The 13,650-nt window shown below is 48.1% G+C and overlaps 1 protein-coding gene across 1 annotated transcript in view; it reads right to left on the reverse strand.

Moving 5' to 3' along the window:
* Nucleotides 1-4,616: 4,616 nt before the first annotated feature.
* BFSP2 (beaded filament structural protein 2, phakinin) overlaps nucleotides 4,617-13,650 on the reverse strand; it is a 50,458-nt gene continuing 41,424 nt past the window's right edge. The window contains exons 8-9 of the mRNA XM_014537597.1: nucleotides 8,897-9,117; nucleotides 4,617-5,226 (exon numbers count right to left, since the gene is read on the reverse strand). Of these exons, the coding sequence (XP_014393083.1) occupies nucleotides 5,223-5,226; nucleotides 8,897-9,117 (225 nt within the window). The 3' untranslated portion in view covers nucleotides 4,617-5,222. The remainder of the gene's footprint in view (nucleotides 5,227-8,896; nucleotides 9,118-13,650) is intronic.

Below are 13,650 nucleotides of genomic sequence, written 5' to 3' on the forward strand. Positions count from 1 at the left end.
CCTCTGTGCATGGGCCACGAAGTTTCGATCGCACTGTACGTGCGCGCCTGCACGTGGTATTTTGTGGAAGAGCCACACTCAAGGGGCCAAAGAGCCGCATGTGGCTCACGAGCCGCGGTTTGCCGACCACTGTCCTAGCCAGTTTGGCTCAGTGGATAAAGCATCAGCCTGTGGACTGAAGGGTCCCGGGTTCGATTCTGGTCAAGGCATATACCCTGATTGCAGACTCCGCCCTGGCCCGGGCTCTGATTGGAGGCAACCAATTGATATCTCTCTCTCACATCAATATTTCTCTGTCTTTCCCTCTCTCTTCCACTCTCTCTCTAAAAAAAAAAAAAAAAGGAAGAAAGAAAGAAAAGAAAATAATACAATAATAAAGAAATAATATACAAGAATAGACTGGGTTTATGTACTCACAACTGTAAACTTACTTTCGCCCCATTCTGTAGTTATGAGTAGACATGGCTGGAAGTCAAATTTTGGTGGAGAGGCCTGAGATAGTCACAATAAATGCAGAGAAAAGAGAGAAAAAGATTTTAAAAACTAGAGAGAAGACGAAAGACATAGAAGAGAGCAAAGATGATCCTTTGATGGCTTTGAAATGAAGACGTGAACAAATGGAACGGAAAAACTACTCAGAGACATGATACAAAAAAGTTGTCCTGAAATCAAAGAATAATAGACTTTTCAGGCAGAGACAACATATCACATAATTGGAAAAGCTGATTAGGAATGAGAGCAATCAATATTCTGATTTCTTTAAGAACCTGAAGCAGGAAGAAAAACATCCAGGTCTCCAGGAAGAGGAGAGGGGGTAAAGAGTTAGATCGGCCTTGGACGTTTTCACAGCAGTCGATCCGAGAAACTACGAAGCAATATCTGCCAAGTTCTGAGGGAAACAATGTATGACCCAGGAACTTTGTGCCCAGTCAAGTTCTTCATAAAATAAAACAGAAACAGACACCTCAAACATGAAAGAAGTCAGGAGGTAAAGTACCTACCAGCCATCAACTCTTGGAAAACTCCTTAAAGGCAAATGTATTTAAACAAGAGATGAATCAAAATAAGAATCCAGGAATGAAATTGCTGGGGTAAAAGTATCCATTTAAATCGAAGTTCGTTTAATTACATATAGACTAAGGCTGAACAACAACATGAATTATGGGTTGCAGAAAAGAAGGTGAAAATAAACCTTGATACCGTAAAAATGATAGGATAGAAATATTTAGAGGGAGAGAAAAAGGGAAAAAGTATAACTGTGCTAAATAACTGTTTTTTAGTATAGACACAATTGATACTATATAAAACTGAAACATGCATTTAAAAGGAATGCATGATATTCCAACCTCCTAACAGTTTCATGATCTTTTCTTTTAAAAAAAATTTTTTATTGATTTCAGAGAGCAAGGGAGAGAGATAGAAATATCAATGATGAGAGAGAATCATTGATTGGCTGCCTCCTGCATGCCCCACACTGGGAATTGAGCACACAACCCAGGCATATGCCCTGGCCAGAATCGAACCGGGGACCCTTTAGTCCACAGGCCGATGCTCTAGCCCCGAGCCAAACCAGCTAGGGCGCTACACCATTTTATATAAGACACTTGAGCATCCACAAATTTTGGTATCCGACGAGAGTCCCACAGCCAATCCCCTGCAGATACTGAGGGCCAACTAGTTGAGTTTTGGGGGAGTCAAAACTTATATGTGGACTTTTGATTGCACAGCAAGGGGTGGTCAGCACCCCTAACCTGAATTGTTTGAGGGTCAACTGCAATCCCATTAAAAAATGGGTGCATTTTTCCAAAGAAGATATCCAAATGACCAAAAGGTACATGAAAAGGTGCTCAATATCACTCATTTATCAAAGGAACCTAAATCAAACCACAATGAGCCATCACCTCACATCAGTTAGAATTGCTATCATCAGAAAGATAAGAGATAAGTGATGGCGACGATATGCAGAAAAGGGAACTCTTATGCATTGGGGGGGGGGGGGGCGGATTGTGCACTGGTACAGCCACTATGGCAAACAGCATGAATTTCCTCAAAAAATCAAAACTATAACTACCACATTCTCCAGCAATTCCACTTCTGGGAACATATCCCAAGGAAATAAAAACATTATGTGAAAGAGATATCTGTACCCCCGTGTCCATAGCAGCCTTAAGCAGTATTATTTACAATGACCAAGACATGTTAACAATCTAAGTGTTGCATCAACAGATGAATGGATAAAGAAGTTGTGTTATTTTATGTATATTTGTATATGTACACACACACTGGATGTTTATTCAACCATAAAAGGAGGAAATCCTGTCATTTGAAACAAGTTGGGTGCATAGGTGGACTTTGAGGGTATTATGTTAAATAAAATAAGTCAGACAGTGGAATCTTAAAAACAAAACTCAAACTCATGGAAAAAAAAAAAGGCCAGATTTGTGGTTACCAGAAGCAGGGCTGGGTGTGGAGGAGGAGAGGAGGAGTTGGGGGAAGGTGGTCAAAAGCTACAAAGTTCCAGTGATAAGATGCATATGTACTGGGCATGTAATGTACACATGATGACTACAGTTAACACTGCTGTATGATACATAGGAAAGCTATTAACAGAGTAAATCCTAACAGTTCTCATCACACCAAAAAGAAAAAAAAAAGTTCTCATCACAAGGAAAAAAAAATTTTTTTAAATCTACATGAGATGATGAATGCTAACTTACTGTGGTAATCGTTTCACAATGTACCTTAAACTTATACAGCGCCGAATGTCAACTCTATCTCAATAGACCTGGACAAATGTAGACTCTCTGCAGGGTATAGAGACGATCAGAGGCCAGCACGGTGCTTGATGATTCTTGCTGAATCACCTTACTCAACATCAACAAAAATCTGACGGGATGTCTGTTTCGTGCCGTCTGTGATGCATGGATGGGGTCGTGCACACTGCAGCGTGCTGCTCAGCCTGCTTTGCTCTGTGCCTGCTTGTATGTGCTCCCCTGGACTCCCCAGCGAGTCAGACAGGCATGCGGCCCGCCGGCCGCGAGTTTGACCTGCTTGCGTGTCTCCCTTTTATACTGCAATCCCCACGCCCAACAGAATGTCTGGGCACCCGTAGGTGCTCAGGAGTGTTACAGATGATAATGCAGGTGAGACTGAGCGCCTTGGTCTGAAAGCCCAGGAATGTTCTGGCAATCTCACTGGGAGCGAGGCGGGAGGCCAGGGGCGTTACCTGCTTTCGGAGGAGTCCACCGCAGCCTTCTCGGGTCGGTCGGCTCCAGAGCAAACGCGCAGTCCTTGCCGCCCCACAGCCGCAGCGTCCAGCCACCTGTCGCTGGGCCCCGCCAGAGTGTAACTGTACCGCGTGTTTTGCAGGGAAGCCCTGGCGGAGGCGGAGTCAGGAGGGCCAGCAGAGCCTTTTCCTACCTGGTAATGAAGCCTCATTACAAACAGCGAGAACCTGTGCTGAGAACTGGAAGCACCAGCTGCCAAAGGCTGATGAATGTAATGATTTACGGCGGCTGCTTCTAGAGATTACAGAGCAGAGGAGGCCGGTGTGCGGCCCGGTCCAGGAGGGGTGGAAGTCCACTCTCCCCTTCTTGCAGTGGCTCAAACAGCTTCCAGGCTCTGGGAAACGCGTGGCCATTCAGACACAGACGTGCCTCTGAATGGCTGACCTTTCGGGGCCCTCCAACTGTGTTTAGGTTAGGGATTTCAGCCTTGGCTGGGGGGGGGGGGGCAAAAAATTAATCCTAACAAGAAAGAAAAGAAACAGCTTAGTGTTGGGAGCATACAACAGAGCTAGGCTGGCTGCACACTGTGTCTTGTGGGGAGGCCCTTGCACCCAGTGGTTAATTACAGGCTCCCCCCTCCTCCCCTTCCCAGCAGTGTGCAGCCGGGGAGGGATTGGTGCTTTGCTGAAATGTATAGCATTAGGTGGGGTCTTGCCTATTTCTGTGCCTCAAACCACAAACAGAATTATGAGGAGGTCTCATGCAAACTCAGTAGCTGTCCTGCCCAAGTGACTCATTAATATGATCCCTTTGGCTGCCCTGGAAGGCAAACAGAAAACCCAGCTGGAGCCATTTCAACCAGGAGACCCCCTTTCTTACTTTGCTTCTCTTTCAAGCTTCCTGCAGAGGAAACAAGGTTTCTCTTGTTTGTATTGGCCTTGAGGGTTTGGAAGTGCAGGTACTGGGGGGAGGGCGTCTTCAAATGGGCCCACAGTACACGGCCCCCTGTCAGGGTCAGCACTTGATGAGGACAAAGACTCAGCTTGGATACTGTGTCTGGGATTCTGTGTGGCAGGTGGACTGACACAAGCATGAGGGAAGAATTAAGAAATTGAGGTTGGGCTGTGTGTGTGTGTGTGTGTGTGTGTGTGTGTGTGTGTGGGGTTTGGGAGGCACTGAGAGCTGGTGCGAGGACACAGGTGCTGGTTTCAATTTTAATCAGAAGGCAGGGAGCCTTGCCTGGGTAGGTGGCAGATTCAGGAACTATATTTGGCTGGCTTGGCTCCCACTGTGGAAGCAAATTCTGAGACTAGAAGTGAAGCAAGCAACCACAGTCTAATTAACCCCCCACAGACTTACAGTGAAGTTCCCTTTAAACTGATTGAGAGGCCCTCCGTCAACAGCAGTGAAATGTGTGTGTCTGCACATAAACACCCGTGCCGAGCACATTAAAGAGGTCTGAATGCTTCATGATGCCTGTAATTATGGTGCATGCAATACAGCGCCACACCACTCCCCTCTCTAACAAGAGTGCTGTTTTTGCCCCAAACCGTGGTGAACTTGCATGCCTTCAGCACGGTGCTTGCCTAAGCAGCTGGTCCTTGGGTGGAGAGGCAGATGGCATCATGCTCAGGGAACTTTCCAGAGCCTTCAAGAATGGCTCCACAAGCAAAGGCCAGGCAGGTAAAGTGACGTCCATCTCTACCCGGTAGTGAGTTGAACAGGTGGTCAGACTGCACACAAAGCATTTATTTGCAGAGGGACAGGGAGGTTGCCCAAGCCACAGACTACTTCAGTTTAAGGCCGAAGGACCCTCTCCACTTCTAGGAAGCTTTTCAGCTCAAGGGAATCTAGCAGGGAATCCAGCTCTGGGAGGGTGGGGGATGGGAGGCTGTTTGGGGTAGATGTGGGAGCAGTGGGGGAAGACTCCTCAAGGAACTTCATTGACCACTTGGTGAGAAGGCAGCATTTTCTTCATGAAAAGAAGTTTCTCCACTAGCTGAAACAAATCAACAAAAACACATTTGAGTGAGAGAAGCTATGGATGATTGAAAATTGGTAAAGAGATCACAATAAGATTATAGGAAAGGTAGGAATCTCGTGGAAAGTAGTTGGCCTTTGGAATAAGACAACTTGGGTTTCTTTTTCTTTTTCCTTTTTATAGATTTGAAAGAGAGGAAGGGAGAGAGAGAGAGACAGAGAGAGAAACATCGATCTGTTGTTCCACTTATTTATACATTCACTAGAGGCCCGGTACATGGAATTTATGCACCGGTAGGGTCCTAGGCCTGGCTGGCAATCAGGGCCAATATGGGCCTTCCAGCTGCTGGCCAGGGCCTTCCTTCTAACTGCAAGCTGGGGCCTCCCTTCAGATCACGCCGCCCCCTGGTGGTCAGCGCACATCATAGCTAGCGATTGAACTCCCAGTCTCCCAAACTCCTGAGGGGACACTTTGCACATTAGCCTTTTATGTATATAGACTAGAGGCCCGGTGCATGAAATTTGTGCACTTGGGGGGGGGGGCCTCAGCCCGGCCTAAGCTCTCTTGCAGTCCGTGAGCCTTTGGGGGATGTCTGACTGATGGCTTAGGCCTGCCCCCCCGCAGGGAGCGGGCCTAAGCCATCAGTCGGACATCCCCAGCAAGGCTGTGGAGGAGGGGGAGGCTCCTGGCACTGCCGCTGCGCTCACTAGCTGTGAGCCTGGCTTCTGGCTGAGAGGTGCTCCCCCTATGGGAACGCACTGACCACCAGGGGGCAGCTTCTGCATTGAGCATCTGCACCCTCATGGTCAGTGCACGTCATAGCAACCGGTTGTTCTGGCATTGGGCCAAAACTGGCTCTCTGACATCCCCCAAGGGGTCCCAAATTGCGAGAGGGAGCAGGCCAGGCCGAAGGACCCCATGGGTGCATAATCGGGGCCAGGGAGGGACATGGGAGGTTGGCCAGCCAGGGAAGGGCCACAGGAGGGCTCCAGGGCGTGTCCAGCCTGTCTCACTCAGTCCTGATCGGCTGGACCCCAGCAACAAGCTAACCTACCGGTTGGAGCGTCTGCCCCCTGGTGGTCAGTACATGTCATAGTGAGCAGTTGAGCAGCCTTAGCATATCATTAGCATATTATGCTTTGATTGGTTGCTTCTTGCATGTGCCTTGACCAGAAATTGAATCAGGAAGATGCTGTAACCAACTGAGCTACCTGGCCAGGGCCAACTTGGGTTTCAAATCCCTGCTCCATAGGTATTAGCTGAGTTACCTTGAGCAAATGACTGAAGCTCTCTGAGGCTTTGTTTCTTATCTGTAAAATGGAGATAATGATGTAGTCCTAGCAGGGTTTCAGGGGAAATGAAGAGAACAGGGAACCTAAAGTTGTGCTGGCACACAGCAGGCACTCACTAAATGGTATTCTTACATTCTTGAAGAATATTCAGCTTAATTCACCACTTTTTTATATTTAAAACAAATTTGTGCATTTATTCAGATGTTCATAGGCATATGAAAAAATGAGCTTGGTTAGAAACATCCAGCTTTTATAGTCCACAGAAATGAATCCAATAACAAGACAGTTGGGAAGGAGCTGGATGGCACGTTTTCCACTTGAAAGGAGGAAGTTGCTTCCCTGTGGCGCTCTTGTTTCTGAAGAAAGGGATGTTACAGAGTCCCAGCTCTGGCTCTACCTCCTCGCGTGATCACAGAAAACCGCTTTTCTGTTCTGGGCCTTTGTAGTTTTGCTGGGATCATGGGGGTTGGACTATATAATTGCTAAGTTATCTCTTAGAACTGATATTCTATTCCTTATTCAATGTATGCCATGGATGGGGCCTTGGAGGGAGACATAAAGATATAGAATTATGATCAAATAAAGGCTTGGATTTCCTTAAAGAGCTGGCAAGGAACTAGTCCCCAAACTCATGCATATGCTCCTGTAATCCTCACCCTTTAAAACAGACTGCATATATACATCGATGTATATCTGTGCATATATACACACGCATACATTCATATACATACTTAGACATATACTATATGTCATTCCTACCCTTGCCTCTCTCCAGTGTAGAGGCTGGAAAAAATTGCTTTCCCAGAACCACTTGCTGGTAGGTATGGTCATGTGAGCATGTCTGGTCAATGAGATAATAGGCAAAGTCCATTAGAGGACTTCTCAAAACATTTTTCCTTCACTGACTGATAAACATTTTTTCTTCACTGACTTCCCAGGGAAAGGCCTTCCTTGCTGCCCTCTCTTCCTTCCTTCCTTCTTGTCATGAGTGAGGACCTGATGTCGGGAGCTGTGGGAGGCATTTGGCCACCATGTGGGACAAAGATGAAGACAAAAAGCCAATATACCAGGGATGGTATGTCAGATGGTATTTCATTGGGACCTAATGAAATCATTGAGAAGCCTAGACCACCTCATTTCTGGAACTCTCAGATAAACGTGGTTTATGTCCTTACTGTTCCCAGGGTGGTCTGTGGGCCGGCAGTATAGGCCTGACCTGCCCAGGTTTTGGGTGCACATTAAACTTCAGGTGCACTGGTGTATAGCTCCATTAATTAGGCTCTATTACATGCAGCTGAAAGCATTCCTAACAGATACGATGTATGCACAGTAAGTCCTCACGTGACATTGTCAGTAGGTTCTGGGAACTATGATGAAATGATATAAAGGGTGTCCCAAAATTCACACAAGATTTGAATTTTGCATGAGCATTAACAACAACAACAACAAATAAAAGCCTAATTTTACTTGGTTTATTGAATCAGATTCTAATATTTGTTGCCCTTTGATTTCAATCCCTTCAATTTGATAAGCATTACCAAGTACCAATTATGGCCCAGGAGCAGGGACAATGAAGACCAATGAAGACCACGGCTTTGCGTATGTGCCAGCAAAGCTGTGGAGGCCATTTACCCAATGTGCTATTCCATACATAACCCTATACTGTATACTTTATGAATCAATAAAAAATTTACAATTTTTAATTATAAACCTGTGTTTTCTATCAAAATTACTTCTTGCGTGAATTTTGGGACACCCTATATAAGGAAGCCAGTTTTACTACAGAATATAAACAAGCGTTAAATTCCTATGGCATCTCATCAATGTTATAATGAAATGATGTTGAACTAAATGACCTTATTGGAGAACCTGCTGCACTAGGTATGTTTTAACATTTATAGGCATGTCTATGTGTGTATGTGTGTATCTGTTTATATGGTTATAAACAGGTGTAACACATTTATGTATACATGCACATTTATAATATATATTTGTGGAAGGACAGAGTGAGGCTATGGGAGTGTGTGTGTGTGTGTGTGTGTGTGTGTTTTGGGAAGTTTGGGGGTGATTTCTTCTATCTTTTTTTTAAAAAATATTTTTTAATTCATTTTTTACAGAGAGGAAGAGAGAGGGATAGAGAGTTAGAAACATCGATGAGAGAGAAACATCGATCAGCTGCCTCCTGCACACTCCCCACTGGGGATGTGCCCACAACCAAGGTACATGCCCTTGACCAGAATCGAACCTGGGACCCTTGAGTCTGCAGGCCGACGCTCTATCCGCTGAGCCAAACCGGTCAGGGCTTCTTCTATCTTAATTACTTCTATAGTGTTTGAAAATAAATATTTTAAACGATGAGTTGTGCTCCTTTTATAATGAAGTAAGAAGAGACCTACCGGCTCTCCTCCCTGTCCAGCAGGACGTGGTAGGAAGCCACGTCCCTCTGCAGCTGGCACCTGTGCGCCAGCAGCTGCTCCCGGGTCTGCTGCTGCTGCTCCGCCTCCGCACGCATCTCCCGGAGCTCCGCCTCCAGCCTGCGGACCACGGCGCCCAGGTTCTGCAGCTCCAGGTCATGCCAGTGCTTGGCGTCCTGCAGAGTGTTCTCCAGGCCTCGTTTCTGCAAAAGAGGGAGCACGTCCAAACTCAAGGCCGACGGGCAGGGCCTTGGAGAGGGAGGTGTGCAGGGCAGTGGGAGGGGCTGGCATTGGTCTGGTCGGTTACTAGGTTTACGTGGCTTGGTGCGTAAATCATGAATCCTCAGGAGGCCAGACTCTTGTTTAGTCTAATTTACTGATTCTTCTGATGGGGGTGTGGGTGGGGGTGGATGTGGGAGACATGGGTGGGTGTGTGGGATGGAGGGGAGGAAGAGAAGACGGAAAAACAGGGAGAGGGAGAGAGATGAGATATAAGAACAAGAGATGAGTGAGAAAATGAGAGAGGAAACAAATGAGAGAGAAACTGACACACACACACAGAAGCAGTCTGCAGGTGTTTCTTCAAAGAAACCCTGCTCTCTGAGCTGCCTCTGGGCCTTTTTTGATCGTTTTCTCACCCCCTGGGGGGCCCTATCCCCTCCACTGCCGAAACCCCACCCATCATTCAGCTAAAATGCTGTCTCCTCTGCACCCTTCCCCAGATGGTCAGAATGACAATGGACGTCTCTGGCTGTTCTGTGCTCAGCAGTTGTGTCTTTAGTGTTTTAGGTGCCCATTTGGGCTAATTCCTCTTTCTCTGGTTCCCCCTTCCCTCTGGGTTTCCCACCGCCCCATCCTGAACCTGTTACTCTCTGAGCTGTTTCCCGGGCCTGTTAGTTGGTCTCTCCCACACTCACGATTTTCCCAGTCTCTCTGCCAATGGCTCCTGCAGTGATTCTTTTAGCACAGACTTCTCTCCTCTCTCCAAGCCCCGACCCACTTCTGAACTTCCTACTGGAAATATGTGCAGTCCAGCGCACCTCAAATCAAGGCGTGCAACACGGACCTGTTGGTCTTTCCTATCCTGCACTTCAGCAGGTGAACTGAGAACTAGAAACTGGGGAAGGACACACCCCTGGTCTTCTTGCTTCTCTCCCAAACTCAGTCATCACCGAATTCCACCCCTCATATATTCCGAAAAGTTTTCACTTGTGTGCCCTCTCTTCTCCAGCCACCAGTGCCCAGGATGGATGCGCATCACCTCTCCTCAAGGGGGACCTCAGTGGCCTCTTAGCTTGTCTTCCTGCCTCTAGTTCCTCCTTGGGCTGCATTCCCCACACGGAAGCTCCGGTGCTCTGTCTAAAGTCCAACTCTGGGCCTGTATCCCCTCTGCTTTAACCGCATCCCCAAGCTCTCCAGGGTCCCTAACATGGCACCCACGACTGGCCCAGCTTGGTTTGTGAGTAGTGATTGCTGACATTGGACCTGTAACACCTGTGATTTGGAAAAATATTTTACAGAGCCATGGCTGGGTCATCTGTTTACAGGTTTGGCTCCACGTTCACAGGTGACTCCTCCATGAGGCCTAGGGTCCTTTGATGACTCAGGACCCACTGACCAAGCCCCAGCTCTCCCCCCTAAGTCCTGACATCCTGGCCTGGTTCCCACAGAGACGCTTGAGCTGAGTGACTATGATGAGGCCACTGCTGCGGGTGTGCCAGCCCTGGCCTGCGAGGGGACATGGATAGCACCAGCGAGCATACTGTGGTCAGAGCAGCATGCTTACTCCCAAGCTAATGGAAATTGGAAGGGATGCCCTTGAATTATAGACCCTCCAGAAAGTAAAATAGTGATCTGTGATTTCTGGTCTTGAATTCCTGATCCGACTGAACACAGAGCTCTGTAGGCCTCAAGCACCATTATTGGTGCCTGGCTGCTCATATACGGTATCTTGTTGGAAAAGGCACTGAACATCTCATCAGCTTAGCTGTGGGAGCCTTGTGTGTGCACAGGCTGCTCTGACCGAGGGCCAGTAACACAGCAGATAAATAGGACGACCAAGGTAGATCCTCACATGAAAGAGAGGAAGTGGAATTTTAGAGCATTACTCGGCTCATGAGTAGAGGAAGCAGGATTTGATTGCAGAGCCTGAGCGCCAACCCCCAACGCCATAGGCTGGCTGTGGTCTAGGACAGAGATAGAGCCAGAAGGGCTTGGCTCCTGCACTGATTACTACATTAATGGGAAAATCCCTGAGCCACAGATTTCTCATTTGCAAAATGGGATGGCAGTCACAGTCCTGCCCACTTCTCAATGTTTCTCTGAGGATGCGATGAGAGAGTGCATATGAGCATGTTCTTACTATCAGTGTCAGTGTCACTTTGAGGAAATTTGGGACACTGTACCAAGAAATCTGGGGACATAAAAGTAATGAAGCCTGGGTCCTGCCCTCAAGGAGTTAATGTGACTTTGGTGGAAGAGCTGATTTCAGCTCACGGACCACTCTGAACGTGAGTGCGTGGCGGGCGGGGGGATCACCCAGCTGTGGGAGTGAGGAGCTAGGCTCCTCGGGGGGGTGGGGGGGGGTGTCGCATTTCTGTGTTTTCACCTCACCTGTGCCAAGGGTTTGGCAAGGGGAGCAGGTGGAGGCGGGCAGACTTGAGGGGAAGAGTCTCCTTCCAGCCACAGGAAGAACTCATTAAGGGCTCAAGGCAGGAAAGGAAAGGACGAAATCTGGACATTAATAGGAAAATCTGGCAAAGGAGGGCTTTCTGTTGTAAGCCAAGCTCAGGCCATTCCAGGGGTTCAGACCCTGAAAATGCAGAATAGAGGAGGCAGTAGGTAGAGGCATGTCCAGATGGTGCAGCACGAGACAGGGGGATTCTGTGAAGGAAACAGGCGGGGGATAAAGCTTCTGAGATCTTTTGAAGTGGGAAATGGAAACCAGAGACCTCATGTTGGGGGACCTTAACTTTATCTGCAGAATAATACAGGTGACAGCACCTGCTGAGGGGCGGAGGGGAGGGTTGCCAGGGGGCTTGCTGAGAACAGAGGCTGGAGGGAGCAGCTGCTGGGGAACACAGGTCCCCTCTGCTTTGTTCAGTCATTTGTGCACAGGTTTTCAATCAAGTTGTGAGCTTTTAGAGGACAGGCACTATCCAATTCAGATTGGCCTCCCCAGGGGCTAAGGGAAGGCCTTGCACATCGCAGGCACCCAGTATACGTGTGTGGAATGTGTGCTGAGTGATGGGCCACCTGCCACTGAGGAGTCATTCATCTGGGCTTTTTTTTATGATGTTGGCTTGAGAATATGTCCTCAACCTTTCGCCTGGAACTTTCTGTCGCCAGAAGAGTGACACTTTTGGCAGCCACAAGGACATCTGGGGAAGGAATGGCAGTCCTTTCACTGTGCCAAAAGCAACAGAGGTGAGAGGCAGCACCCCTAATATTAGGGTGTTTATCAAGGGTTATGGCAGGCGAATAAAACTGGTTAGCATAACATTCACCTACCTCTGAGTAAATAATGCCATTGCTTTTAGATGTTTTCTTTGTTTGAATGTGAAAGTAGCATTGCTTTAAACTGTAGTTTCCTGATTTCTCTCACCTCAGATCCTTTACTCACACCCCCTTGCTCTGACCCAGATCCCATCAGAGAATGAGAGGGACAGAAGAGGAGTAATGATGGCACTGGTCGGGTAGCTCAGTGGGTTAGAGCCAAGGTTGCAGGTTAGATCCCTGGTCAGGGCACATACAAGAAGCACCAATGACTACATTAATAAGAGAAACAATAAATCTCTCTCTCTCTCTCTCTGCCTTCCTCTCTCTCTCTATAAGTCAGTCAATCAATAAAAAAGAAGTGGAGCAATGAGATGCATGTCATGTTGTGGCAGGAAGACTGAGCACCTTCCTGAGCTGGCTGGGCACTGTGTGACCTTGTTGGCCGGAGGACAATGGACCCAAGTGAACTGAAGGAACCGGAGGTGATGGGATGCTCTTGGCAACAGGCAGAGATAAAGCTGTTCCCGAGGGAAACTACTAGGATAAATGCCTGAGCTAACTTCATGGCAGGTGTGACCGGTGGCTTGAAGATGGAGCCGATTTGGGTGGCAAAACTGAGATGCAGGTTTATGGGGTGTGGTGGGAGAAAGGGGCATCAACAGTGGTACCTGATCAGCCCTAGGACTTGAGGCTGATGGGGGAGAGGGCTTCTTGGGCCTCAGTGGACTAGACCACCTCAGCTACGCCAGCATCGCATGAACCAACGCCTTCGTGCGCGCTGGTTGACCTGGTACACATGGCCCCTGGAGGGCATCCAGGAGGAGCTGTGCTTGACAACCTAATAGAACTTTAGGGCACCCCAGAGACCAGAGGTGGACTGCTGGATTATTAATAATCGTTTAAATTAATAATAATTAATGATGTGAGAGATCTGCCCACAAACCACAGTGAGTCTGAGGAGCTTACCAGGTGTCTTAGGATTGGTGCCCCAGAAGCAGAGCCTGCGACAGGGATCCTGGTGCATGGGGATAATTAAGGAGCTGTTCCCAGGAAAGGGGGCGCAAGGGAAGCAGGGCAGGGCTGGGCAGGGGAGGTGCTAAGCCAGGAGGTGGTCTCAGCCGGAGTCTGGCTGCAGCCTGACCCCACGGAGCCCCGGAGAGTGAATTACCCCAGAGACCTGGTCCCACTTTGAAGCAAGGAAGCTGGGCTTTTAAACCCCCTGTGAGTCGGTCATTGGC

The sequence above is a fragment of the Myotis brandtii genome, unplaced genomic scaffold, assembly GCF_000412655.1.
Source record: "Myotis brandtii unplaced genomic scaffold, ASM41265v1 scaffold18, whole genome shotgun sequence".
NCBI classification, from domain to species: Eukaryota; Metazoa; Chordata; class Mammalia; order Chiroptera; family Vespertilionidae; genus Myotis; species Myotis brandtii.